The sequence below is a fragment of the Osmia lignaria genome, chromosome 6, assembly GCF_051020975.1.
Source record: "Osmia lignaria lignaria isolate PbOS001 chromosome 6, iyOsmLign1, whole genome shotgun sequence".
In the NCBI taxonomy this organism is placed as follows: Eukaryota; Metazoa; Arthropoda; class Insecta; order Hymenoptera; family Megachilidae; genus Osmia; species Osmia lignaria.
This window is the reverse complement of record NC_135037.1, coordinates 2875277-2902677: the sequence shown is the minus strand read 5'-3', so window position 1 is coordinate 2902677 and position 27401 is coordinate 2875277. Positions and strand designations below refer to the sequence as shown.

General features: G+C 40.5%; 4 protein-coding genes across 8 annotated transcripts; 2 read left to right on the top strand and 2 right to left on the bottom strand.

The window, feature by feature from the left end:
- Positions 1-6: 6 nt before the first annotated feature.
- nompC (no mechanoreceptor potential C) lies at positions 7-14408 on the top strand. 5 transcript variants are annotated; one of them, XM_076688777.1, is made up of 15 exons: positions 7-1213; positions 1281-1382; positions 2294-2395; positions 2483-2599; positions 3095-3295; positions 3363-3746; positions 3819-4139; positions 4249-5479; positions 5554-5729; positions 5812-6240; positions 6488-7514; positions 13424-13551; positions 13646-13794; positions 13906-14041; positions 14113-14408. In XM_076688777.1, the coding sequence occupies exons 1-15, from the start codon at positions 881-883 to the stop codon at positions 14323-14325; spliced, it is 5049 nt and encodes a 1682-aa protein (XP_076544892.1). In that variant the 5' UTR covers positions 7-880; the 3' UTR covers positions 14326-14408. The 5 variants fall into 5 exon arrangements, with proteins under 5 accessions (XP_076544892.1, XP_076544893.1, XP_076544895.1 ...); XM_076688778.1 differs by lacking the exon at positions 14113-14408 and having other exon boundaries at positions 13646-13758; positions 13844-13998; XM_076688780.1 differs by lacking the exons at positions 13646-13794; positions 13906-14041; positions 14113-14408 and adding exons at positions 8104-8217; positions 11675-11942 and having other exon boundaries at positions 12132-13561.
- A 49-nt stretch (positions 14409-14457) lies between these two features.
- Positions 14458-16391, bottom strand: shu (inactive peptidyl-prolyl cis-trans isomerase shutdown). The gene is made up of 6 exons (XM_034318588.2): positions 16251-16391; positions 15923-16175; positions 15391-15851; positions 15128-15316; positions 14957-15068; positions 14458-14891 (listed from the first exon to the last, which is right to left on the bottom strand). The coding sequence occupies exons 1-6, from the start codon at positions 16289-16291 to the stop codon at positions 14604-14606; spliced, it is 1344 nt and encodes a 447-aa protein (XP_034174479.2). The 5' UTR covers positions 16292-16391; the 3' UTR covers positions 14458-14603.
- A 182-nt stretch (positions 16392-16573) lies between these two features.
- PIH1D1 (PIH1 domain containing 1) lies at positions 16574-18088 on the top strand. Its single transcript, XM_034318591.2, has 7 exons — positions 16574-16714; positions 16781-16856; positions 16933-17115; positions 17183-17355; positions 17416-17667; positions 17737-17880; positions 17946-18088. The coding sequence occupies exons 1-7, from the start codon at positions 16652-16654 to the stop codon at positions 17979-17981; spliced, it is 927 nt and encodes a 308-aa protein (XP_034174482.2). The 5' UTR covers positions 16574-16651; the 3' UTR covers positions 17982-18088.
- A 376-nt stretch (positions 18089-18464) lies between these two features.
- On the bottom strand, positions 18465-20037 carry LOC117601606 (sphingosine-1-phosphate phosphatase 2). Its single transcript, XM_034318589.2, has 4 exons — positions 19542-20037; positions 19264-19465; positions 18955-19179; positions 18465-18882 (listed from the first exon to the last, which is right to left on the bottom strand). The coding sequence occupies exons 1-4, from the start codon at positions 20035-20037 to the stop codon at positions 18465-18467; spliced, it is 1341 nt and encodes a 446-aa protein (XP_034174480.2).
- Positions 20038-27401: the final 7364 nt, after the last annotated feature.

Here is a 27401-nt window from a genome sequence, read left to right as displayed (position 1 = left end):
GCAACAGTCTGCCCGATGATACGATAATTGAATCTTCATTCATAAAACCTGGCTCGTCGTACGATTCAATTTCCACCTCGAAGAAAGGGGATGAAACGTAGAGGTACCGAATTCCTCTCTAAGCAAATGAAACATCTTTCTTTCGAACGGATGTAAATATGTAATAGAGATAGCCCGTAAGAGATCTCGAAGTGAAAAAATAATGCAACAAAAGAAAAAGGGGGATTAAGGTTGAGAAATTGGTTAAAATGTAAAAGCAGCGGACTCGAGATTGGTGGATGGCGTGCCTGCTGGCCCGCGCCGGAAGTCGCGTGTCGACGTCGACCATGCCACCACCGTCGTACCACCTTCTGGCTCCCCACCCTCGTAGTAGGTTTCTCGGCTTCGCCACCACCGCCACCGGTTTACCGCATTTTCTTAGCTACCAACGAAACGGCATACCCCACGACGGAGCAACGGTTAGCTGGTTTTACCGTAGCACGCATCGTTGCAACCAGCTCGAACCGCGTCCGTTGTTGGTGTACCGTTACCACTTGGTTTCGCGCGCTACCCAGGCAGTGATTGGTCGATCCTGCCAGCAGCGAGAGGGTCGAGGGAAAGCAACCCTCCGAAGGCGAGCCTCTGTTACGTAGCGTCTTCAGAATCGTCAGGATAAACGTAACGTTAACCACGCGCCGTCCGAGGGTGCTTCTTCCTCGAACTCGATGAAAGATCTTCTTCCGTTTCGCGAGATCGTTTCGTTGCTGATCGACCTTTGTGTGACGATGTAATAGTTAATCGGTAAAAAAAAAAAAAAAGAAAAAAGGGAATCGTCTAGACGCGTTGCCTAAATAGTAAGGATGTTGGGGCTGGAGGATGAGAGATCCACCTACGAGGTACCATGAGCAGTAACAGCAAGAAGACGTCGGGTGGGAAGGACGACAAGAAGAATCCGTCGAGCAAAGAGGATAGCCCCGTAGCGGCGAAAGATGAGGCCGGAGGGTCAGCGTCTACGGGGAGCACCGGTGGTGCTGGTAGCACGGATGGAGCGCAGCCTGGAAGTAAACCTGGATCGGCTGGAGCAACGAGCCGGGAAGCAGCGCAAAAATTGCTCGGGCTTGCCGCGCGTGGAGAATGGGCACCGGTGGACCAGTTGCTCAAATCTTTGGAGAAGGCGGTGCAGAACATCGGGGAGGATGGTTCGGTGGCTCCTCTCGCCAGCGTTATGGATCCGGTTAGTCGAAGATCACGGTACCTTGCCTCGAGAAACGTTCTCGTCGATAAACGCTTGTAATTTCCAGGCGACTGGGATGACGCCGTTGATGTACGCTGTAAAAGACAATCGGACCGGATTACTCGACCGTATGATTGAACTGGGAGCGGATGTGAGCGCTCGAAACAACGCAAGTATTCCAAGAAACGTTAATAGAACGCCTGGTCGTGACTTTATAGTAGTTAAACACGAGCGGTAAGATTCGTGGAATTCGTTCGTCGATTCTTCGTGATTCAGCCGCATTCCGGGGAACACGATATTAGCTTTAGAAATCATGCCCTCCGTTGCGTGGCGTCGACACGTAATATTCGAGCAGCTGCGTGGCTCGGCCGCTTGTAGACCACGGTACGTGTACAGTTAACGATCTTGTAATCTTGCGCTAAGTCGAACAGGGCAGGGTAGTAAGATCGCGTGAAGGAGGGCCAAGGCCAAGGGGTTTACCGAAGAGGTTGGAAAGCAAGCGAGCAAGTAGGCCGCTGAGTCAGTAGGACGAAAAAGTAGCTCGATTCCGAGTACTGATTAGGCGGACTTTCCAGATTCTATCGGCGCGTTTCTTCGCGGCCGGCGGCTACGCCCACGCTCACCGCCAATCTTGAAACCTTCGTCGAACGCGAGCCATTTGGATCAGCTGCAAAAAGTTGGCTCCACAGTAAACTCCCCCGAGGAACCTGAAAAAAATTTCATGAAATTAGCTCGACGCACCCTTTTGCCGAGTGTAAAACCGATGGCTAATCGCAGAGGTCGGGGTTGCCAGCCCCACCCAACGCGTGGGATCGACATCGTTTTCGAATCGTTCGACGATAAAGCGTTCGTTTCATTCTGGGCGCGGCAAAACGCGATTTATAACCCGGGTTTCCATACCATCCACTCGATCCGACGAATCTTACCGGTTCTCGCGATTTATTATCACCTAACACCCGGCTATTTCGTTCGATCGGCTGCGAGCAAAAATGTCCGGAAGATGAAAGTGCCGCATCGATCAGCCGTGAATAAGAAACGATCCGTGGTTATGCTAACGAAAGTGACCTTCATTTTTCGCAGGACAATTACAATGCTCTTCACATCGCTGCTATGTACTCGAGGGAGGACGTCGTCAAGTTACTCTTGTCGAAACGGGGCGTCGATCCTTACGCTACTGGAGGGGTAATATCAATCATTTCCTTATCGATTATCCACAGATCTTAAACGACGTAATTTTGTGCGATATTCGTTTTTAATTCTTCCACGTAGCCGAGACAACAAACCGCGGTGCATCTGGTCGCATCCAGGCAAACGGGTACCGCCACTTCGATCCTTCGTGCGTTATTGGCTGCCGCCGGACGGGACATAAGGCTGAAAGTCGACGGAGTAAGTAGACCGAAGGAATTTATCGTCATGGTATTGGAAAAGAAATGAAACACGAAAGTTTTCAAACAGACCTATGGATCCTCGAATCGAATTAATGCTTTTTTTGCACGATTCCCATCGCGCATTGCTCCCGATTCTCGTCCAGGTTTCTCGCGTGACGCGAATGATGCCGGAGGACTATCGCTGCCTGGTACCGAACAGCTGTCATAATTCTCCGCTATTTCGTTTCTTCTTCACCCTCTGTCCCTTTCTCGTACAATTCCATCCGGTTTCTCTTTCCTTCTCGCCCCCGCACGACCATCAGCCTCCTAATGTTCTCTCGTTCTTTGTCTCGGCGAAGTACCCATCGATATTTACGTCTACGTACGAATTTGGCCATTTATGGAAATCGTACGAGTTCGTTTTTCTTTATCCGTAAAAATCGATGCTGCTGGGACGATCAGATTTGCGTCAATCAATTAAAGTTAATTTTCATTTAATTCGACGTCGTTACAGAAAGGGAAGATTCCTCTGCTGTTGGCGGTGGAAGCTGGAAATCAGTCGATGTGTCGGGAATTGTTGTCTCAACAAGCGCCTGATCAACTTCGCGCGACCACTCCGACGGGAGATTCCGCTCTTCATCTGGCAGCCAGGAGGAGGGACATCGACATGGTGCGGATACTGGTGGATTATGGAGCGACTGTGGACATGCAAAACGTAGGATACAATTTCGAGCACGTAAAAGAAAGATGAAGATTTAACGTTGATGAAGTAATAATTACAGGGCGACGGACAAACGGCGTTGCACATCGCTAGCGCCGAGGGTGACGAGACACTGGTGAAATATTTTTACGGTGTCAGGGCATCCGCTTCCATCACCGATCATCAGGATCGAACGCCGATGCACTTGGCAGCGGAAAACGGACACGCTTCCATAATCGAGCTGTTGGCCGACAAATTCAAGGCGAGTATATTCGAGAGGACGAAAGACGGCTCGACGCTGATGCACATAGCCTCGTTGAACGGCCACTCGGAATGCGCGACCATGCTCTTCAAGAAGGGTGTATATTTGCATATGCCGAATAAACGGGGCGCCAGGTCGATTCACACAGCGGCCAAGTACGGTCACGTTGGCATCATAAGCACGCTGTTGCAACGGGGAGAGAAGGTATGTATTCAAATTGAGAATTTCAATCGACTCGCTTTAATCTGCCACGTGTTATTCTTTCTCGTTGTATAGGTGGACGCGACTACGAACGATAATTATACGGCACTGCATATCGCGGTGGAGAACGCAAAACCTGCCGTGGTGGAGACTTTGCTAGGATACGGGGCTGAAGTTCACGTAAGGGGTGGAAAGCTTCGAGAGACTCCTCTCCACATAGCAGCCAGGGTACCTGACGGCGATAGGTGCGCTTTGATGTTGCTTAAATCCGGAGCTGGACCGAATTTGACCACCGACGACGGTCAAACACCTGTACACGTGGCGGCGAGTCACGGGAACTTAGCCACGTTGAAACTGTTGCTCGAAGATGGCGGTGATCCTATGTACAAATCCAAGGTAGAACTTTGGTATTATATTTTTAACCCGTCCTATTGTTCTTCTTCTTCTTCTTCTTCTTCTTCTTCTTCTTCTTCTTTTATTACATCCACGATGAGGACATTTTCAGCAGAACGGAGAAACCCCGCTGCACTTGGCGTGTAGAGGATGCAAGGCGGACGTGGCGCGTCACCTGATCCAATTCGTGAAGGAGAAAAAGGGTCAGGAAACGGCGACCTCGTACGTCAACAGTTTGACAAACGAGGGATGTAGCGCCCTGCATTACGCTGCCCAGATCGAACCGTCGGAAGTCGAAACGCCCGGCGACGATCGAGCGGTGATTCGTGCCCTCCTCGAAGGTGGTGCCGACGTGTCGTTGCAGACGAAGCAGGCACAAGAGTCGGCCTTCCATCATTGCGCGTTGGCCGGAAACAACGAGGTCTTGTCGGAAATGATAAGCGGTATGTCAGCGACCGAGGTGCAGAAGGCGTTAAATCGTCAGAGCGCGGTCGGATGGACACCGTTGTTGATCGCCGCTCACCGTGGTCACATGGAACTGGTCACCACGCTGCTTGCCAATCACGCGAGGGTGGACGTGTTCGATTTGGAGGGCAGATCGGCGTTGCATCTGGCCGCTGAACACGGTTATCTTCAAGTATGCGACGCGCTGTTAGCGAATAAAGCGTTTATTAATTCAAAGTCCAGAGTGGGTAGAACGGCGTTGCACTTGGCAGCTATGAACGGTTACTCGCATCTCGTCAAGTTTCTCGTGCAGGATCATGGGGCTGCGATAGACGTTCTTACGCTGAGAAAACAGACTCCGCTTCATTTGGCAGCCGGTGCTGGCCAACTGGAAGTGTGCAAGCTTCTACTCGAACTCGGGGCAAGCATAGACGCGACCGACGATCAAGGCCAGAAGCCGATACACGCGGCGGCTATGAACAATTACGCGGAGGTCGCTCAATTGTTCCTGCAGAGGCATCCCAGTCTGGTGATGGCGTGCACCAAGGACGGGAATACGTGCGCCCACATAGCAGCCATGCAGGGCAGCGTTCGCGTGATCGAAGAACTGATGAAGTTCGATCGGCAAGGTGTCATCTCGGCGAGAAACAAGTTGACCGAGGCGACGCCGCTTCAACTGGCTGCCGAGGGAGGACACGCCGAGGTGGTGAAAGCGTTGGTCAGGGCGGGTGCATCCTGCGCCGATGAGAATCGGGCAGGATTCACCGCGGTCCATTTGGCCGCGCAACACGGCCACGGTCAGGTACTCGAAGTTTTGAGATCCTCCCAGTCTCTTCGTATATCCAGCAAGAAGCTCGGCGTTACCGCTCTTCACGTAGCCGCGTACTTCGGTCAAGCTGGTAGGCTCTACTTCGATAAACACTGGAGAAAGATGAAAAGCTTCCTAGCGAAATTTCTTCTTCCGACGTTTCAGATACGGTCCGAGAGTTGTTGACCCACGTTCCGGGCACGGTGAAGTCGGATCCTCCAACCGGTGGTTCGCTCGTAGGAGAATTAGGCAGCGAATCCGGAATGACGCCTTTACATCTGGCTGCCTATTCCGGAAACGAGAACGTCGTACGATTACTGCTGAACTCGGCTGGTGTGCAGGTAACCGGAAAAACAAAACGAACTTCTTAAGTAATAAGCCATCGCAGCGAATAAGATCATAACGCAAGATATTTGCCTTTAGGTAGAGGCGGCGACCACGGAGAACGGTTTCAATCCTCTTCACTTGGCCTGCTTCGGGGGTCACATCACGGTGGTCGGTCTTCTGTTGAGCAGATCGGCAGAGTTATTGCACAGCTCGGATCGGTACGGCAAAACCGGTCTACATATCGCCGCGACGCACGGTCATTACCAGATGGTCGAGGTACTGCTCGGTCAAGGGGCTGAAATAAACGCGACGGATAAAAATGGTTGGACGCCGCTGCATTGCGCCGCTCGCGCCGGTTATCTCGATGTCGTTAAACTCCTCGTCGAGAGTGGGGCTTCGCCAAAGAGCGAGACCAATCTAGGCAGCGCACCGATTTGGTTCGCCGCCTCGGAGGGTCATAACGACGTGCTCAAGTATCTCATGGAGAAAGAGCACGATACCTATGCACTGATGGAGGATAAGAGGGTAAGCTCTGATCACCGTTCACCCAGCTACTTTCCATTTTCTTTTTTTCTTTCAAAACTCCAGCCTCGATCGTAATTGCCGCACGAAATTTCGAAACTTTTAACGCGAACCAGTCGAACCGATAAATTTCGACGAGTGCCAACGCTAGATAGTTAACACGCGATCCTCAACCTTCTCCCCTTCCCCTCCTTTTCATCATCCTTCGTACCTTTTCGCGATTGTACAAGATCGATCGATTTCTTTCCAGTTCGTTTATAACATGATGGTCTGCAGTAAGAGCAACAACAACAAACCCATCGAGGAATTCGTGCTGGTATCACCGGCACCGGTAGACACAGCCGCGAAACTCTCCAATATTTACATGAAATTGTCGGAGAAGGAGAAAGAGAGAGCGAAGGATTTGATAGCCGCTGGTAAGCAGTGCGAAGCGATGGCCACGGAATTGTTGGCCCTGGCCGCGGGCGCCGACTCGGCCGGAAGGATCCTTACATCGATGGATCGCAGGAACGTGGAATTTTTGGACGTTCTCATCGAGAACGAGCAGAAGGAAGTGATCGCGCATACGGTGGTACAACGATACCTCCAGGAGCTATGGCAAGGGAGTTTAAACTGGAACGCCTTCAGGACGATCCTATTGTTCATCGCGTTCCTCATCTGTCCGCCAGTCTGGGTGGTGTTCGCCCTTCCGCTCGGTCACAAGTACAACAACGTGCCCATCATCAAGTTCATGTCTTATCTCACGTCTCACATTTATCTGATGGTCTTCCTTTTGCTGGTCGGCATAATACCGATATATCCGGTGGTGAGAGCTAGCCTCCTACCTTACTGGTACGAATGGTGTCTCCTCGTGATGCTTTCCGGACTGTTGCTGTTCGAACTGACCAACCCGAGCGACAAAAGCGGACTCGGTTGGATCAAATTGGCGGTCCTGTTGTTCGGCGTCTGCGGCGTCGCGTTTCATCTGATGGGTTTCGTGGTAGTTCACCGACCCTACTGGCCGACCCTGCTTTACCTCAGGAATCAACTGTTCGCACTGAGCTTCTTACTGGCGTGCGTGCAAATCCTCGACTTCCTATCGTTCCATCATCTGTTCGGACCTTGGGCCATCATCATCGGTAACCTGATGAAGGATCTCGCGAGATTTCTCGCTGTGCTGGCCATCTTCGTGTTCGGTTTTTCCATGCACTTCGTAGCGCTGAATCAAGCCTTCAAGAACCAATCGATCCAGGACGCGCGAATAGAGGACAGAAAGAAAAAGGGCGCCTTCCAGGACGGTAAGTTCGACGCACGTTGATCTTAGCCGCGATTCTCATAGACTTTAAGAGAGAAAGGGAGAGAGAATAGCCTCCTGACTTCTACCCCCTGTCTTTTCTATCCCTCGGATACGATCGCAAGCTACTTTCAAAGATTAGAATGAGAAAAAGAAAAGAAAAAAGAAAAGAAAGCTAGCGGCGCGGTCGATGGGACCGCGAACATGCGATACGCGAGAATAACGCGTACGAATGCTTCTCTCCTGGTTTGGAAAAAGCTCGCATCGATGTTCGAAATCGCTCGGAACGTCCGTGCGTAACTCGAGACATTTTCCTAGTCCTTCGCGATGCCTCCTCAACTTGGACGAGTATCGATAAGTAAGCGGCATCATTAGAGGGACTGAGTTCGATCGAATCGTTGTTAACGCTCGGCTTTGTCTAATTCGATACCGCTCTGTCTTCGAAAGATCGACTAAAATCATTTTTTCTCCTTGTTCCAAAACGCATAAAATTTTCGATTCTCTACACGATAGAAAAGAAAGAAAGAAAAGAAAAATACAAGCAGCCTGATTATCTCGTGACAAACGCATAATCGGATCAATTGCAATAATAGATTTGTTGGCCAATGTTACGGAATGGATGATGGAGACGCCATCGACGGCGCCTCCTCGTCGCTACGGCCGCTACAAGAAAAAGAATGAGTGTTGTGACGATAGCTCCCGAGATAGTAAGTTTTGCCGATTGAGAAAGTTTAAAACGAGAATCGCAACCTAACGGATACGCGAAATTTGAATGGCAATGACACGTGCACAACTGAATGCAGGACACGATTCTTCTTGGTGTCGTATCGTCTGCATTGTGCGTTTTGGCCCGATGTGTGTTGCCTGCTGGGACTGCTGCCTGATTCCAATCAACATTAAATTATATACCTATATTTGCAACGTCGCGAGAATTGTTACACACTACGCTGTAACCCGTGCTGTGATTCGGGCTTTTGGGCGATTCAATCATCGTCTCTCTCTCTCTCTTCGTATTGAATATTTCGTTCAAACGCAGGGGTTGAATAACATTTACGATATCGCATCAATTTTACCCCAGTTCGAGACCAAGCCCGAATAGCGTCGCGCTGTTGAGTCCGAATCGCAGCTACTCGGTGTCCACGGCTCGATCTCGATCTCGATTTCGTTGTTTGATCCCGATCTCGAGGTCTCGGTGTCCCACCGAGTGGGTTGGGCGACCACTGCCGGCTTGTTTCTTTACCTCACGGAGGCGCCAATCGAGCGCGCGTTTCTCCACAGCCTCTGTTGTGCATCGTACGCATCTCTCAATCAATATAAAAGAGCAATGTTGTCTTTCTCGTGCTGTTCGAGTCTTGCGCAATGCGTTTTTTTTTTTTTTTTTTTTTTTCTTTTGATGTGTCACTGATCGGCCAAAGTCGGATATGACATCGAAGCGACACTTCTCCACATTCGGTGACAATCTTACCGATAAAGAACCACCCCCTTTCGTCTCGATCTCCGTTTTACGATTTCCTCATCCTCGATAGTTCCTTGCTACCGTCAGAATCTTCTATTCCCCCTTCGTATCCTTGTTTCTTCGACTACGATCGCTTCGCCTGTTCTCCTCTCGTCACCGTGTTTCCGGAAAGCAACGAAGCGTCCGATCTTGGTCCTTGCATGCGCACGGTACATAGTACTCCTTTCTTCGTTACGTACACGTGTTCGCTCGCGCGGCTCGTCGCAAGATCCACCTTGAATGTTCGACAAGAAATAAGGGAGAGAGAAAGAGAGCGCGCGAGAGAATGTGAGAGAAAGTGAGAGAGAGAGAAAGGGGACGGGGAGAAAGAGAAGAGAGAAAAACGCTGGTCGTCTGCATGCTGCATCTCATCGTCCAAAAAAAAAAAAAAATTTTTTTAAAAAAGTAAATAAGTAAACGAATACCGATTGTGAATCCCGTGAGTTGAGAGAATCCGGGTATAGAGAAGATCACGCGGAAAAGCCGCGCAAAGTCCGGATGATCGATATAACACACACTTGGCTTATGTAGATCCTCGATGCGTACCGCGAGTGTTTGCGCTGAAACAAAAGAAAATGCAAATGAAACAGAATAGAAACCAAACAAAACAGAAAAAAAAAAAAAAAAACAGAAAATAAACGATAGTGACCATCACGACAGTTAGACGACACCCACGAAAAAGTTTACACGACATGGATCGAAGCTCACGGAACGTCCGGCATGCATCCAACGTTATTCGCAAGCATGGCCAGTCTGTATTAGCATGAGCATGTTCGTACATTCATCGTTCGTTCGATCGTTCCAATGTACGTATTGATACACCACCCGCATCCATACATAGCGAGCCCACAGTAGCCAGCCTAAAGGCACGACGCAGCAGTCACGAGAGAAAGCGCAAAAATGAATGCAAACAAACGACATATCAAGACACGTGTGTGTGCCTCGAATTCCAGTAAAGATGAATCCGGTACTCGCCTTCGAGTACCTGTTCTTCGCTGTCTTTGGCCAAACGACCCACGGCGAGCTGAAGGTCGAGACTAATCAGCCTCAGTGGACCTCGGTCCTCTTCAAGTTGGCATTTGGCGTATACATGTTGGTCTCGGTAGTCGTATTAATTAATCTGCTGATCGCCATGATGAGCGACACCTACCAAAGGATACAGGCGCAATCGGACATTGAGTGGAAATACGGGCTCAGTAAACTGATCCGAAATATGCACAGGTAAGCCGGCAAAACGTATCCCGTAACGTTAGGCAAAACGGATCATCGTCGCGTCGAAATTCAAATAACAATTTAATTTGATATATCGCGTATATGAAAAAAAGAAAAAAAAAAAAGAAAGAAAGGAGCCCGCATTCTCCTCGCCTAAGGAGTGTCTACTCCGTCTGCATATGTATATCCTCTTTCGTTAACAATTTCCGTTCAGCTGCCACCGCGCCGGGTATCGCGCATCTCGTATGTAGATCTTTTTTAAACGAATCTACGGGAGATAGGTTGGACACGCGATTCCGTGTTGCAGAACGACCACCGCCCCGTCGCCTCTTAACTTGCTCACTACTTGGATCGTGTACTTCATCAAGGTGTGCAAGCAACACTCAGCGAAACGAAAACGGCCCTCGTTGATCCACATGATGGGACTTCAGCATGCCGGTCGTCTGTCACCGAGATCGAAGATGGGCGCTAAATGGTTGGCCAAAGTGAAAAAAGGTCAAGTCAGACCGAAAGACAGCGTTACCTTGTCGGTGGTACATTTGAGTCCTCTCGGTAGTCAATTGTCCTTCAATAGCGCAACCAGAATCGAAAGCGTAGTCGATTGGGATTCCATCAGAAAGAAATATCTAGCGTTGGCTGGGAACGAGCCTGAAAAAGAAGCGGATAAGGACGATAAGAACGAGGAGAACGAGAAGGAAGAGGATAACGGACCGACCGCATCGAACTCGTCCACGGTGCCAGCGACTTCAACGCCACCTATCTAGAGGAACCATGTTCCTCGCCTCGGACTAACAAAAGTTCAATCCATAGTCACGAACTTGATTAATTAACGAGCTAACGGTGTCGTACAAATTTTTCGCGCGCTAATTGCGCAGCATTGAATAAAAGAAAAGATACAGCTACGACATCGAACAATTCTAGGTAACATCTCCGAAGGTCGACGACCATCAGACTTCCGCGAGATATAAATCGAGCCTTCTATCGTTTCGGAGTTTACGTAAGTAGTGCCGCGAACACGAAACTAGCCAAGTACATAATATGTACGACCGTTATATCGTGCGTCCAAACGTTTGACCCAACTATGGTTATCCTACTTTTGGACTGCACTTCAATTCTCCTCATGGTTCCTCCACGATAGGATATCTCCGACGTGGTACTTTGCCAAAGTAACCGTGATCTCAGCAAACGCATTCCTTTATTTAAATGTATTATAAGACTTTAGAACGACGCCATCTTGCATCGCGTCTTAGCGTTTATAGCGATACAGACACGGCACCTCGACGTAAATACATACCTCGAGATCGACAAAACCAACACGCACGTTACTTTACACGCATACATATAATACATACGTATACATATATACGTACATACAAACAGATCGCATAACAAGAAAACCATGAACGGGATACACAAGAGTTTTCACGAGACATATGTCGTTCCCACGTAATTTCCAGTCAGGATGAGTCCCGTACTGGCCGTTGAGTTATTGTTCTTCGCCATCTTCGGTCAGACGACCCACGAACAATTCAAGGTCGAAATAATGCAGCCCGAATGGACCAGAGTTCTCTTCAAGCTCACCTTCGGTATTTATATGCTGGTTTCGGTGGTCGTGCTGATTAATCTACTAATTGCCATGATGAGCGACACTTACCAACGGATACAGGCACAGTCCGACATCGAGTGGAAGTATGGATTGAGTAAGCTCGTTAGGAACATGCACAGGTAAGGATTTATAATCGTTGCTCAACATTAAAAAGTAAAAAAAAAAGAAAAATATGGACTGTTCTTGTATAGCATATTTCTCGAGAATCGAATCGAGATCAAACTGGTATTTATCGATTACTCGTTCGTTAACGTCGATCCTTCGTGAAAAATGTCTAATTGATCGGAAACACGTTTATCGATGCGCAGGACAAGCACAGCGCCATCTCCGCTGAATCTTCTTACCACCTGGTTGGCGTACTTGTTCAAACTCTGCAAGAAACGCGCTGCGAATAAACAACGACCCTCCCTCGTCCGTTTGATGGGAATGCAGAGAACCGGCGCCCTTTCCCCGCGTTCCAGAATGGGCGCCAAGTGGTTGTCGAAAGTGAAAAAGACACAGGTGGCACACAAGGACAGCGTCGCCCTATCGGTTGTTCACTTGAGCCCTCTTGGTAGTCAGCTGTCGTTCAGTAACGCTGTAAGAATCGATAATGTCGTCGATTGGGAAGCGGTCAGACGAAAGTATCGAGATCTTTACTGTGAAAAAGTCGAGAAACACGTTGAAGAATCGAAAGAATCGACGGAACACGAGCCCATGCCGGCAGTTTTGGAAAGCACGTTGGTCGTTGTTTCAACCGAAAATCAAGCTGCCCCCGCCCCTGTACCATAAACCGAAAAAGGAACCACCTAATTTTACACTTATCCATCTGGTTTTGGATCGTTGCAGCCGATTTCGACTTTAAACGCTGTTTCAACATGTACAATCTCGTCTCGTACGATTTTTCTTATCAAAATAAAACCCAAATCGATCGGATCGTTTTTTGTGATTCTACTATTATTCCGTGGACCTGTCACCCTTTCTCGCATCGATATAACGATTATCGTTTCAACCATGTTTTAGAAGAGACGTTGAAGACGTAGAAGAGATGCTGTGTAGCAACAATACACAGGAATATAAGGTTGCTTGGTTATGGTTAGTCTCTGTGTGTGCTGTCACTCGTATTCGCCGTCCCCTTAAATGTTTCATCAACAAATTAATAAATTAGTTCCACCGCGTTAACGAAAATATCGTTGAAATTGCACTTACCCATGCTTACTGGCCGAACATCACGATGCTTGCAAACTTAACAATATCGAATCTGTGTTTTAAAAACAATCGATTGTATCGCGATTTTCGGTTCATCGACCGTCCGCCGTTTCAATCGAACTTTGTCATCGATCATATCGCACATTCTCTTTATCGATAGAATCATTCGCACGAGTTGCCGCGATATTTTCAAATCATGGTTCCTATTCTTCCTACTCCCCTCTTCATTTCCATCGCATGTGCTCTGTTTCATGCTACGTGTAATCCCTTCCTTTCGGCAAAATGACATTGATTTTCATGAATGGAACGCAACGATCATAATTGTAAATGTATACACATCAAAAATGACGATGATTGCGCTCCTTCGTGACTAACTCTGGCAATTGTAGATGCTTGATTAACATTCTTTCAGTGAAAGTGAGTCCCATCGATATTACGGAAAATCTTTTCTTCGCTATTTTTGGCCAAAAGGACACGGACGACTTCACGATATCGTTGAAACGAAAGATGCAACCAAGTTGGACCATATATTTGTTTAAGGTCAGGCTAATCATTCACAGCGATTACTCGATAAGTAGAAATTTGTTAATTAAACGATTCATCATCCAATGATACCTTGGTAATGTTCCGGCAGGTATCCTTTTCTATGTACATGTTGGTTAGCGTGATAGTTCTAATTAATCTGTTAATCGCGATGATGTCTGACACGTACCAAAGCATTCAATCTCAGAGCGACATTGAGTGGAAGTATGGGCTCAGCAAACTTATTCGGCAAATGCAAAAGTAAGTATGTAGATCACGATTAGTAGCTAAGCTTTTTGGCCCTGGATAGGTAGTACCATGGCAACTCAAAGGACAGAAGATCCTATTACAATTCGAAACTACCTTTTTAAGAACACGAACTGCGCCTTCACCTTTAAATCTTGCTACATCTTGGATTCCGTTCATTGGAAAAGCATGTAATAGTCGAAGCAGGCAAGAACGAAAGGCAGGTGTAATGCGATTACTTGCAGGACATCCGTTTACGCAGGTACGTCGATCTTTCGATATTGCTTTTCTTTCTTTCTTCGATATTGCTTATATTGCTTTCTTTTCTTGTAGGATAACGGAATATTATCGCAACAACCTGATACTATTAGTTTTCCATTACTTCGACCAAGTCCGTTGGAAAGTCAATTATCTTTCAAAGATTCGATGAAAATCGAAAATGTCGTCGATTGGAATCTCGTAAGAAAAAAGTATAGAGTAAGATTTGGTAATGAAATCGAGAAACCTCTTCCAGAAGATTCGTCTACAACCAACGCAAACGTTTAAACAATTTTATACACATATATATACCTCTATATTATTTATAAACACTATAAATTTATCACCTTATCGTAAATGAAATCTATATATTATCACTTTGATATCTCTTTTATTAATTTCATATCTGCTATATGTATGATTAACTATAAGTGTAGAAAAAGAAATAAAGTAGTATGTATCACTAATAAAACGTGCTTAAATCATATTAAATTTCTGAAATTCAGACTTTCTTCAGTACAAAAATAAAAAAAATGTCTTGCAGTTTATAACACACACAAGTTACTTTAGTAATTAAATTTGTTGAGGTATGTTACTTCTCTACCATATCTTTGGTGTGTAGTAACTACCAAACCGAAAGCAGCTGCTTGTTGGCGTATACATTTATCCTCGTCTGATGTTAACGATTCGGGAAGTGGTTGTCTTAAAAGTTCACTATCTTGAACAAATGCTTCGCATATATCATGCGCAGCCTTTTCAAATGCGGATTCTTTCTTCGGTTTGTCTTCATTCTTCAAACACTTTGACCAAAGTTGTTTCTCCATTTCCAAATACTTTCTTTGCTTTTCATTTGCCTAAATTTAATAATGAATGCATTAAAAGTAATTTGACCTTTAAAATTTATACCCTCAATACTCACGAGTCTGATTTCTTTAATAATCTCTTCATTCTTTGGTTCCATTTGTAAAGCAATTTGTAACTTTTCCATTGCCCTATCATACTCTCCCATTTTCAATAATGCTCTACCATAACTATAAAGTAAAATATATGTTATATTCGTTCTTCATAAGTTAATTTGAATGAAACATACTTGAAATGAGTCTTAGATGTTGGAATTGGTACTCTATTGCACGAATTACATACGCGACGTGGCATATTTACTAAATTGTAACAAACTGCAAGATTATTATAGCCTCTTGAAAGCAGTTTGTTCGCTACATCTTCTTCCTCCTGATCTTTTAATGCTGCTTCTTCTAACCACTGAACTCCTCTTGAGTATCTAAAAAAGAAAAATAATTATTACATTAATAATGAGTTTTGAACATGAGTCATTAATGAATTCTGTTAACTTACTCTCTTATTGCCTGCTTAATCTTATTCTTTTTAAAGCAATCTTTGGCAGTATTAAATTTAGCCTGTGCTCTCTTGACAATATTTGCAAATAACTTTTGCTCTTCTATAGACAAGCTTTTGTAAGATTCAATACATCCACTGTCTAAATAATCAATTAGATGTACAACATACAAAATATGTTCATTTGGAGGAATACGTGGAGCACAACCACATTTTCCATATGCCAAATCAGGATGCACAATGAATATAGCTATTTCATGTTTCTGCATTGATAATAAACCAATTTCTAAACCTGGTATCAATGTGCCTTGATTAAGACAAAAAGTTTCTGCACCTCCACGGACAAAACTAGAATCAAATGGTTCATCACTATATTCAAAGTGAGCAATATATTTTATAGTAACTTGAGCATCATAAGGTATAATTCCTCCAACTCCCTTCTGTTTTATTAATTTCATAACCTACGAATAATGTTAAAAAAATTGATGTATATAAATTAGGGATCCTGGTAACAACAAAAAGTGTTATTTACTTTGCCATCTCCAGTAACGTTGGTCATTTTAGCTTTTAATTTTTCAAAACTTAAACCACAAATTGAAATTGAATTTTCCGTAGTGCGATCAGTATCATAGTCTTCTTCATCCTGGAAGTCATCCATATTTAGAAGATTTAATGCTTCTTCGTTACTCAACGGCAGATCCGAAGAATAACAAAATTCCTCTTCGTCAAGGGTTTCAAAATCGTCACCGATTTCAAAAGCAAAACCATCTTTTTGGGTTAAATCCCTGAAACGAATATTTTTAATATAATTGCACTTATTTATAAGTAAATTACCTCAGAATTCATTTATAATTACTTACTTGAGACTAAATCCCTGCATTGCGTTTATAAACTTCGTCATTTTAACGATAGTTTACAGAAATCATAAACTTAATTTTCAAATGTTAGTCTTAGCTATTTTTGATAGCAATATATATTACAAAATTGCTAATTATTTTAAGATCTTATTATACAAGAATATTATGAAAACGACCTCTTATTACTGTGTGTTTGTCCTTTGAGATTTTTCTATTATATATAATATATAACTTCACGAGAAACAAAACCTTTTTCTCCCACCACCTAAAACTCACGTAAATAAGCTTAGCTAAGGTTAAATTCATGAAACACGAGCGCATACATAACAAATCTATAGACGTAAAATAAAGTCGTTAAAAATAGCGTATTTTTATTATAATAGGTATTTTATATAAATAGAATCATGAATAGTAGAACATTTCTTGATATTGATGATTCGATATTAACAAAAAACTTAATATTACCCGTAAGTAATTCCAATAATTGCCTAAATTTTAATTTAAAATTGTTATATAAATCTTTTTTTTTTAAGGGAAATGCACAAAAAACTGATGAATTAATGAAACAATTTGATTCAAAACCGTTCTTTATTATACAACCTACACCTGGTAATTTATATCAACATTTTAAGTACTAAAAATAATATGTATACAGTACATAATATTTAGATAAACAATATTACAGGAATATGCATAAAAGTAAAAACTGAAGATGGAGAAAAAATTTTTCTAAATATATGTACATCAGATAAAATACCACCAGCTGAGGATATATCTGATGCAAAACTTTTTAAGATATTAACAGAAGAAAATCCACAATTTGTAATACCTATGAGTATTGGAAATGAAAGACTTGAATCTGATAAGGGTACTTAAATTTTCTGTATGAATATAAATACAGATTTAAGTACAAAATGAAACTTGTAATATTGTAGGTGGAAGTCCTTGCGCAACATATGATATTGTAATTAACACTGCATACTTTGAAAAATGCCAGAAGAAGAAAAATTTTTTATTATTCACGATATCGGTTATCATGGATGGTGTGTCAAACAAATTTAATAAAACTATAAATACAGAGGATTATGTAATCCTTAAAAATAGAAAGGTATGCTCATATAATTAAGCAAAATAAAATAAAATTATAAATTTGAATTTCATATCATAGGTTATTGGTAAATTGCAACAACATAGAATAGAAAATCGAGAACCGCGAATTCCTTCACAAACTAAAAAGCCATTAATCGAAGAGATCAAATCACCGATAAAAAATCTCAGTGAAGATCAAAATAAATCCAATCAGTTAGGTAATGTTTCTTCAGAATCTGTTTCCAATTCAACATTGAATTATGTATTATTGAAACAACCAAAAAAAGGAATGCCTACACATTTGATTGGTTTGTTTCAAATGCCTAAAGGGGTAAGATGATTAAACGTTACTTTTAATCAATAGAAAATTGATATATACACATATTATTATCTTGTACAGATTACTAGTAAAGATGTCGAAGTACTTCTTGATGAAGATCGCATTGTAATTACCATTGATAAAACTGGTCTCACACATGACCTTTCAGTTCCATGTATCATAGATATAGAACATGTAAAATGCTGTCTAGATAAAGATCTGAAGGTAAGAATATTAGCTTACTATAAATTACATTTTATTATAAGCACATTATGTTATTACTTTTACAGGTATTAAGATTAGACATGCCTGTAAAAAACGTTTGAGACAACATTTAAACGAATTACTTTATTTAATTTATTTTGTTATAACAATAACCTGATTCACGTATGACAGTAACAAACATGAAACATCATAACATTTAAATATATGTATTTAGAAAATCGTAAAATACAAAAAGTATTATTTACTACTTCAGTTTCTTTGCTCAACAAAAATAGAATTTTTATATGCACAAATGGTACAACGGAACGCGTATGCAAATATAAACATGAACTGGATGTTTCTAGTAACTCTACAGAGTAATTAGTACTTTTTGTGATGTATTAAATAAAATATGTAAAATCTGAACATTGTAAAAGCAATGTGTAACTTGTGACTGATTTCTGTATACAAAAATAGTATCACAAACACTGCTACTGGAATGATTTGTATGATAGTAACTTCGTCTTATCACATACTACTTTAAATAAGATTCATAAATTCAAGTATACTAGTATGAAATACGGAAATACAAATACCTGATAATTTTATATTTCCGTGTAAAATGTCGGTCGTTCAATTCCAATCATTGTGAAAAAATTTGGCAAGAAGTATACTGTATTTACGCCTATCATAAAACAAGACAAATACTTCTGAACTAGATCAACAATAACCTTATTTTTATTTTCGGAATAATTTTGACTTTTCATGAGCTCTTTGGAATTAATGTTCAATATGGCACACATTGTTTTATAACTAAGAGGCTTGCAAATAGTTCTTGTTGCCAGAATGCAGCAAAATCCAAGTATTGTTCTAAGTATCATACAACCAAACATTGTATGAGATGGCCAAATAATTTGATATGGTGGTAAGTTTGGAGGAGTTAACATTATTCCAGTATTGTAGTTGAGCCACGCTCCTAAATGAATCCCAGTAGTAACAGATACAACCATAGTTGTGTCACCCCTGTAACAGAGGAACCATCGATTACAATTACATTCACGTATTTACGAAATACGGGATTATTATATTTATTACCTGGTTGGTGTCCATTTCTTACTGCAAGGATAATAAACTATAACCACTATACTAATAGTAATTAAAATTGCTAAAGCCCAAATGTTCGAAAGGATATAATAGTCTGTTATATCCACTAAAGGTATTAATATGATCATTAATCCAACAGCTAAGATTAATCCTGCTAGAATGTCTAGCACTGTGTGCATACCCAAATACAGCCTACTCATACACACAAGGGTACACCTTTCAAATACATAAAGATACTCATAGATTAAGTCTTTTATGAACTTTATCAACCTGCTGTTAAAGGCTTGTGTTGTCACTTACCACAGAAAAGCAATTGTCCAACCGACAAACACATGATAAATATACCTATTCATTGTAAATAATACTACACTGAATGGGATTGATATGCCAATCATAGCATGGGTAGATGGCATTCCATATTCTTCTGCCCACTTTGATTGTAATCGAACTGCTGGTGGACAAGCGGGTCTTGGCCAGCATATAACATCCTTTAATATTTGACCTACGGATGTAGTTTTACATTACAGTTGTAATACTTGAGAATAATGTATACTAGATTTTATTGGTTATTAGCTTACCTATAGTCATGATAACAGCCCATACCAAAACAACTCTTCTGCCAACAGCACCATCAATGTTCCAAAACCAAAATGGTATAAATGTAGAATAAAATATTTCATCTCCCAATTGAGTACCAAATAAAAATAAATAATACCAGAAATAATTTTTTATGGTATAATCCGAATTTATAAGAGTGGATGATTGTTGTGCTTGAGTTTTAGTTACATTATTGGATTTTCTCTCTACTGCAGCATAACCATTCAATTTTGATTCTTCATTATTTACCGAACAATTGTTTGTATTATGTTTAAATTTGTGGGATTTAATATTTCGCGTTTCACTGTGCGAGTTTTTGTCGCTATAATCTTTTGAGCCTTTCGTATAGTGTGTTTTAACACCGAAAAATGTTTGAAATTGTGCGACTAAAGACGGATCTTTTAAATATTCCACTATTTCTGACCACATAGTGTTTACATATAATATAAAATTTTCATCGCCAAACGAACATTTCATTTAACAATTCAATAAAATATTATTAAACACGTGGAATGAATAACGACGGCTTTATGCAACTGGATGTATAGATTACACAAAAATCCATAACATCTACAAAGATTAGATTACACATCTCTCATATGAAAAAAAATGCTCTTTACGAAAAACTGCCCTGAATATGTTAAATAATCTATTGATTATTCATCGTTCTTTGAAACTATGTAAACCTATTTTCAAACAGTGAAATTCACTTAAAATTTTCAACATATGAAAAGTTGTAAAATAATACTTGTGTTGTTCATACGTATACGGACAAGTGTAAAATTGAAAATATTGATTTATATCTGTCATTTAGAACACTTTCTATTATTTTCACAGCAATTCATTTTATTTTGTGAACTACAACACAGTTGTAACGTAGGACGCTATATGCTTATACCAGTGACTACACAATACATAGTGTGTACTACCTTAATTATTTTAGAAATTATAAAAGGTACAAAATATTGTTAAGGTGATGCAAGCGTTGAGGCTGAACTCCGAATTCCGCATCGGTAAAACAGGCCATGTTTGATCGAAAATTAAGCTGAAAGGAAACTGATTTAAGCGCCACCTGAATTATTGCATCCAACTAACGTCATGCTATACTACGTTACCTTTCGCAAATACCTAAATAACACATGTATGCTATATGTATAAGTACATAATTAAACAATACTGACCATGCATTCATTATTATTAATTTTCTTTCCGTAAAATTGTATTTGCAATGTGGTACACTTCAGAATCTTAAAGACATAGTCCCTGAAAAAAATACAACAGCGATTAAATAGAAAAAAAGCATTTTCGCAGCCAATTCGCTCGTATTATTTGCTGCATAATTAATAAATATACCATAGAAAAAATGATACAGTTATTAATTAGTCATCAAATAATAACGATTGCCCAGGTCTCACCACGGGGAGGTTGCTGCGGGTGGAGACCCGCCCTACCTCATCCCATCCACCCTCCATTTATGCAAATTTTTATTTTTATTCAATACCATCATCCTCTTGATGCACATTTGCAAAACGTTTTTGACTGTTGTGCAAACGAACAACAAAAGGAGCATTATTTTTATTCACTACCTACCTATCTACTTATCTATACATATATTTACGTAGATTTTTGCTTTTTATTCCTATCGCAACATTTTTTAATTTTGATTTTGATTACAGATCTGTAATTAATAAATATGCAATTGCATATTTGTCCTACATACTTATATTACTAAGAATGGCTACCTAAATGAGCGGTCGTAATTACATTAAAAATTCGCTTAAATCTAACGCTTCCTAATTAAACACTGCAGTATTTGACGATTATATCTTAATGACCATATACATAAATAAGTCCAATGAATTTGTTGATTTTGTTGTCCTCACCAGAACACTTCCTGAAATAAAACTGAAAAGGATTAAACATAATTTAAGAAAATAATGAGGCTCATGTAGCCTTAATCATAAATTAACAACCTGCCTGAAACAAACAGAAAAGGATTAAATACAATTTTTGAAAATAGTACGGTTCAAATATTACCACTTATAAGAATCATTTTTCCTTTTCAATCATTTTCATCTTGTTTTACTTAATTGGATACATTGAATTCCATTTATGGACGCTAGATTTTATATTACATTTCTTCCAGTCTATTATCCGATATTATTATTTCATACTTCCTATAAAGATATTTCTCTGTAACAGAAACTGATTAATTGAATCCAGATAAAGACAAAGAAAAATTAATAGCTGGAAAGAAGATACATTAATAACAATAAAATTTTATAAAAGTCAGAGTGGTTGTTAATAACTTAAAATCAATTTGATACTTCAGTACCAAAATAAAGAGAAAAAAATTCAAAAAAATATATATTTGAGTTAAGTGATTTGAGTTAAGAACATTAATTATTTCATTTTATTGTATTTAATATTCGTTCATTTTGCGACAAATAGCACACAATATTTTAATTGAAACAACTGTCTTTTACTGCAATATACATATGTATAGTACGAACAACCACGACTCTACTCGACTTTATTGCATTACATTATTCAATACACCTTTCAATGCAAATTTATTGTGAATGGGAAAACTGAAAAGAAAATCACCAGTGGACTTTGCTTTTCAGGAAAAGAATTTGAAAATTTATAAAAGTAATTTAATTAGCTTCTCCGTAAGCTTGAAACAAAACATCGCGATCAAAAATTAAAACTAAACAACTCGAACAACAATTATCCACTAATTTTGTTTAAATAAAGTAGAATTAAAATTTAATAAGTTATCTCGAATGAACAAATATTCCTTGAAATAATTTATCACCAATCATCACAAAATAAAATGAACTTTCATTTTAAATAAAACTTTGAATAAAGTTCTATTTAAAACTTTATCGTATTTAATAATATTCTGAGAACATTAAATTCATAAATTATTTAACAGTATTTCCAACAACCGAACGCTCAAAATTTTCAAAATTAAAAAAAGGGAAGAAAAAAGAATGGGGGCGTGGCAGTGGGAGGGAGGGTACAGGGGAACCTGAAAAGAAAAGTTTGACTGCCCATAAGAGCAATCCCTAAGCAAACCCTATAAAACAAACCGAAATCACACGCAACACTAATTTTAAAATTGCAAACATTCTGAACCATGACATAACATCGGCTGGCAACGAAGGGTCTCACGCCCCCTAGACTTACGCCAGACGCTACATACCACCCACCCCGCCTGGACGTCGTAACGCCAGGACAGAGTGCACCCCTTCGCTAAGAGCGCTACCCGCCCGTCCAACACGTTGCATCCAACGGTGTCAGATTGACGGACGTCCATAGTATAGACAAAAGGACTGCAGTTTAAAATATGGTAACATATTTTCATATGTTCCGTATTCTAAATCTGCGCCTGCAAAGGCCTAGTAATGCATGGGTATATCTCCCAGAGATGGTGTTCACGGTCTTATGCCGCGGAATCCTTGACTAGCAATGGATTCCCACCGAATGTGAGTCATAGTTACTTCCACTAATTTAATAAATGCAAAAAAGTAAAAAATTTAATAAAAATCGTGAATTCAATCGCAACACTAATTTCATTAATTATATAATATGTACAAAAGCGTACGCGTGAAGGCTGCTCCATTATGCGCAACGCTAAGCTGAAAAAAAGAAAAAAAGAAAAAACGCGAACTGTAACGCAACACTACTCAAATCTACCGAATTTTGTAAGACGCAACACTAATCTAAAAAAGGGGTACAGCCAATCCAAGGCTGTACCACGGCAGCTGGTCCATAGCTGCCTTATGGACCATGGCAACTCCACTGGATCGTTTTGGGGCATTTCATTATATATTGCAACTCTAATGCAAAAAGCGAATACTCATTACCACAACACTAATTAGCAGGGAACTCTATAAACTAATGCAAAGCAATCGCGTATTTATAAGTCGCAACACTGGGAAACAAACGCGCTAATATCATTCGCAACGCTATCTTTAACAGACATGCAATTAAAATACAAAAAAGGGGGATTCTCAAACCGTGAATTTTTTACTCGCAACACTAATTTCATTAATTATATAATATATACAAAAGTGTACGCGTGAAGGCTGCTCCATTATACGCAACACTAAGCTGAAAAAAAGAAAAAAAAGAGAAAACGCGAACTGTAACGCAACACTACTCAAATCTACCGAATTTTGTAAGACGCAACACTAATCTAAAAAAGAGGTACAGCCAATCCAAGACTGTATCATGGTAGCTGGTCCATAGATGCCATATGGACCATGGCAACTCCAGTGGATGGTTTTTGGGCATTTCCTCATATATCGCAACTCTAATGCAAAACGCGAATATTCATTACCGCAACACTAATTAACAGGGAACTCTATAAACTAATGCAAAGCAATCGCGTATTTATAAGTCGCAACACTGGGAAACAATCGCGCTATTGTCTATCGCAACACTATCTTTAAGAGACATGCAATTAAAATGCAAAAAAGGGGGATTCTCAAACCGTGAATTTTTTATTCGCAACACTAAAGCAATCAACATTAAAAAGCAAAACTCTCAAAAATCTTAAAGCAATCAACATCGAAAAGTTAAATTCCATTTTAAAGCAATGCAAGAAAGAAACGCGATATTTAAAGTTCGCAACACTAAATGAAAATCGCGATAATCATGCATACGCAACATTAAATTGAACCGTGATCGATATTCATTCGCAACACTAAATTGAACCGTGGTCAATATTCGCAACACTAAATTGAAAACGCGATTTGCCCAAAATCATGGGGGTCACGAGCCCCCTCTTGTCCTGAAATTACAAAACTACAACTACAGGCAAGCACAGTGACAAAGTAGTAACGATAATGATTTCCCATCCTTTTTTGCAAAAGGATGCAAAATCATTAGTAGTTCCCCTCTTGAAAGACAGTTTGTCGGGGCGCTTCGGCATATAGCCTTTTCTTTCTTCGGGCGGTCCACCCTCCTGAAACTTATATCTAAAGCTCGAGACTTGCAAATTCGCAAAACAAAAAAAAACCAATTAACAAAAAAGAAAAATCGCGAAACTCTAATTGACACGTGGACGAAAAAGGACTTTATACGTATAAGTCGTTGTTCGTGCACACGTGCCGTGCTCGAGCAGAACTTGTGCGTTTCGTGCCATCGCGATCGCGTATGACGACTTATGAAGTCGCCAAAAATTTGAAAAATTGTACAGATAGTATCGAAGGCGAACGACATACTCCGTTCGTATCGATTGTATCGTCAATTCTTCAAATATATTCCAGGTACAGGTTGATCACGCGAAATCGCGCCTACCCGACCAAGAGACTGTGACAACCTGTCCCGGCCCTACTTACTTACAATCTATCACACACACCAGAAGGTATACTACCTACCTACCTAACGCTATATTTAAAAAAGGCAAAATCACATTCTCACAAAAATTCATTCCACGACCCCCATACACTCCACCCGGGCGCAAGAGCCTAAACTAGGGAGAACGTCCCGGGACGCCTCCGTCACCCGAGTTTCATCTCACATCACACTCTACGGTACGTACCATTTTTCACTGAAATCGTCTGGCAAGGCTAGCAATCATTGCGTATAATGATAATTACAAAATTTAATTAACTACTTTGATATAGAATATTTCTAAATAATGGTAATAACCATGGTAATAGTAATGGTAATAATACTGTTTGGTTTGTACGTTCATTGTACATCTTATTGAATAAAATATTATTTCAAATTAAAAGTTAAATGAAGAAGTTATTAAACCGACGCAATCCCACAGCCTAAAAACACACACACCATATGTGGAGATTACGTCGTGCACGATATACTAACACAATGCCAGCCGCTAATTAATTATTATTCTTATGAACTAGGTCATCGTGCCCATTGCCTCTACCCATCCAAGTAGCACCTGGGCACGTGAATGGGCTTTGGCAATAAACACGGAAAGGGTTAAACCTGAAAATCCTGATCTACAAACATGATTAGTACATAAACATCTAACGGGCTAATATTTCACTATTTTAATATAATAAAAGTGACTCGACTTTGTAAATATAAAGCTTTAAGAACAAATACTGAAAAGTAAAATTGAGCAACTATGACGCAAACATGGTGCACTGCTAATATCAGCTGGCAACGAAGGGTCTCACGCCCCCTAGACTTGCGCCAGACGCTACATACCACCCACCCCGCCTGGACGTCGTAACGCCAGGACAGAGTGCACCCCTTCGCTAAGAGCGCTACCCGCCCGTCCAACACGTTGCATCCAACGGTGTCAGATTGACGGACGCCCATAGTATAGACAAAAGGACTACAGTTTAGAATATGGTAACATATTTTCATATGTTCCGTATTCTAAAGCTGCGCCTGCAAAGGCCTAGTAATGCATGGGTATATCTCCCAGAGATGGTGTTCACGGTCTTATGCCGCGGAATCCTTGTAACTAATTTGATTAATTAAATAATAAAAAGGATTGAGTTTAAAAACCAAAAGGATTCCCACCGAATACTAGTCAGTGCATCGTCATATTTACTCTCGCGTCGGAAATTTCTCGCAACACTAATTTAATAAAGGCAAAACTCTAATAAAAAGGAATTTAATGTCAAAATTGTATTTGATATTTTATTAAAAGCAAAATGACCAATTAAGAATTCTTTACAATGAAAAAAGAATTTATTATGAAAATTAATAAAAAATTAAAACATCCTCGGGTGACTCCCTCCTCAGAGTGTATTGAAAATGTGTCAAAATGTATTGAAATAGATCACTCTGGCTTGGAAATCTACCCGTCACGAATTGTCTTCTTGCACATAAATTGTTCAATTTTACATGAAATGAATTGAACTTTACTCCTCGTAAAAAAGTCTCAAATTATATTTGAATTTACAATGTACAAAATGTAATGAAATCAATGTAAGATCATAATTAATATGTATATTCAGTATACATATTATATTACCAATATCATATCGATTTGAATAAAAACTAAATAAAATTGTTTCGGTATTAAAATATTCTAATTCCACATTTAAGAACATTTAAGAACATTTAAGAGCATTCATATATTTCATAAATATCTATTGGAATATGTGGAATTGAAATGATATTAAAAAACGCGGAGTACAAGAAGACCTAGCCTAACTAAATGAAATGAAACAATAAAAATGTCACTACTCATGGGTATGTATAATCATACCCATGGTCACTATGCTTGCCAAGCACGTATACAACTAGTAGCCCGTGTCGATTCGGACCATTCGTCCTACAACATGATTGGGCACCAGAGGAACCATAAAACATGCGACTCACCGTTCGCAGATATACTCTTCCTCCGACAGTCAAGTAGGAGGATGGACAACACCAGGTAGGAGGCTGCCTTGTAGGAGAATACTGAAGTCGTGAAGAAATTCATCTGTAACAAAAAAAGAAGAATTACGGTTAATTTTGAAAATTATCAATTTTTATTCTAATAAAATTATATATGAAATTGAATTTTATAAAATATTAGCAATTAAAAAGAAATCTCAATTATCAAGGGTTGAAATTGTAAATTATTCTATTTTAATAAAAAGCAATTAAGTGACGTACCAAGACGGAAGTCGTGAAGAAAGCCATCATCAGGATATCCAGGAACTCGGCAATCAAAAAATTCATCTGTAACAAAACAAAAAAGAATTACGGTTAATTTTGCAAATTATCAATTTTTATTCTAATAAAATTATATATGAAATTGAATTTTATAAAATATTAGCAATAGCAATTAAGAACTTTCAATTATCAAGTATTGGAATTGTAAATTATTCTATTTCAATTAAAATTAATTAAATAAA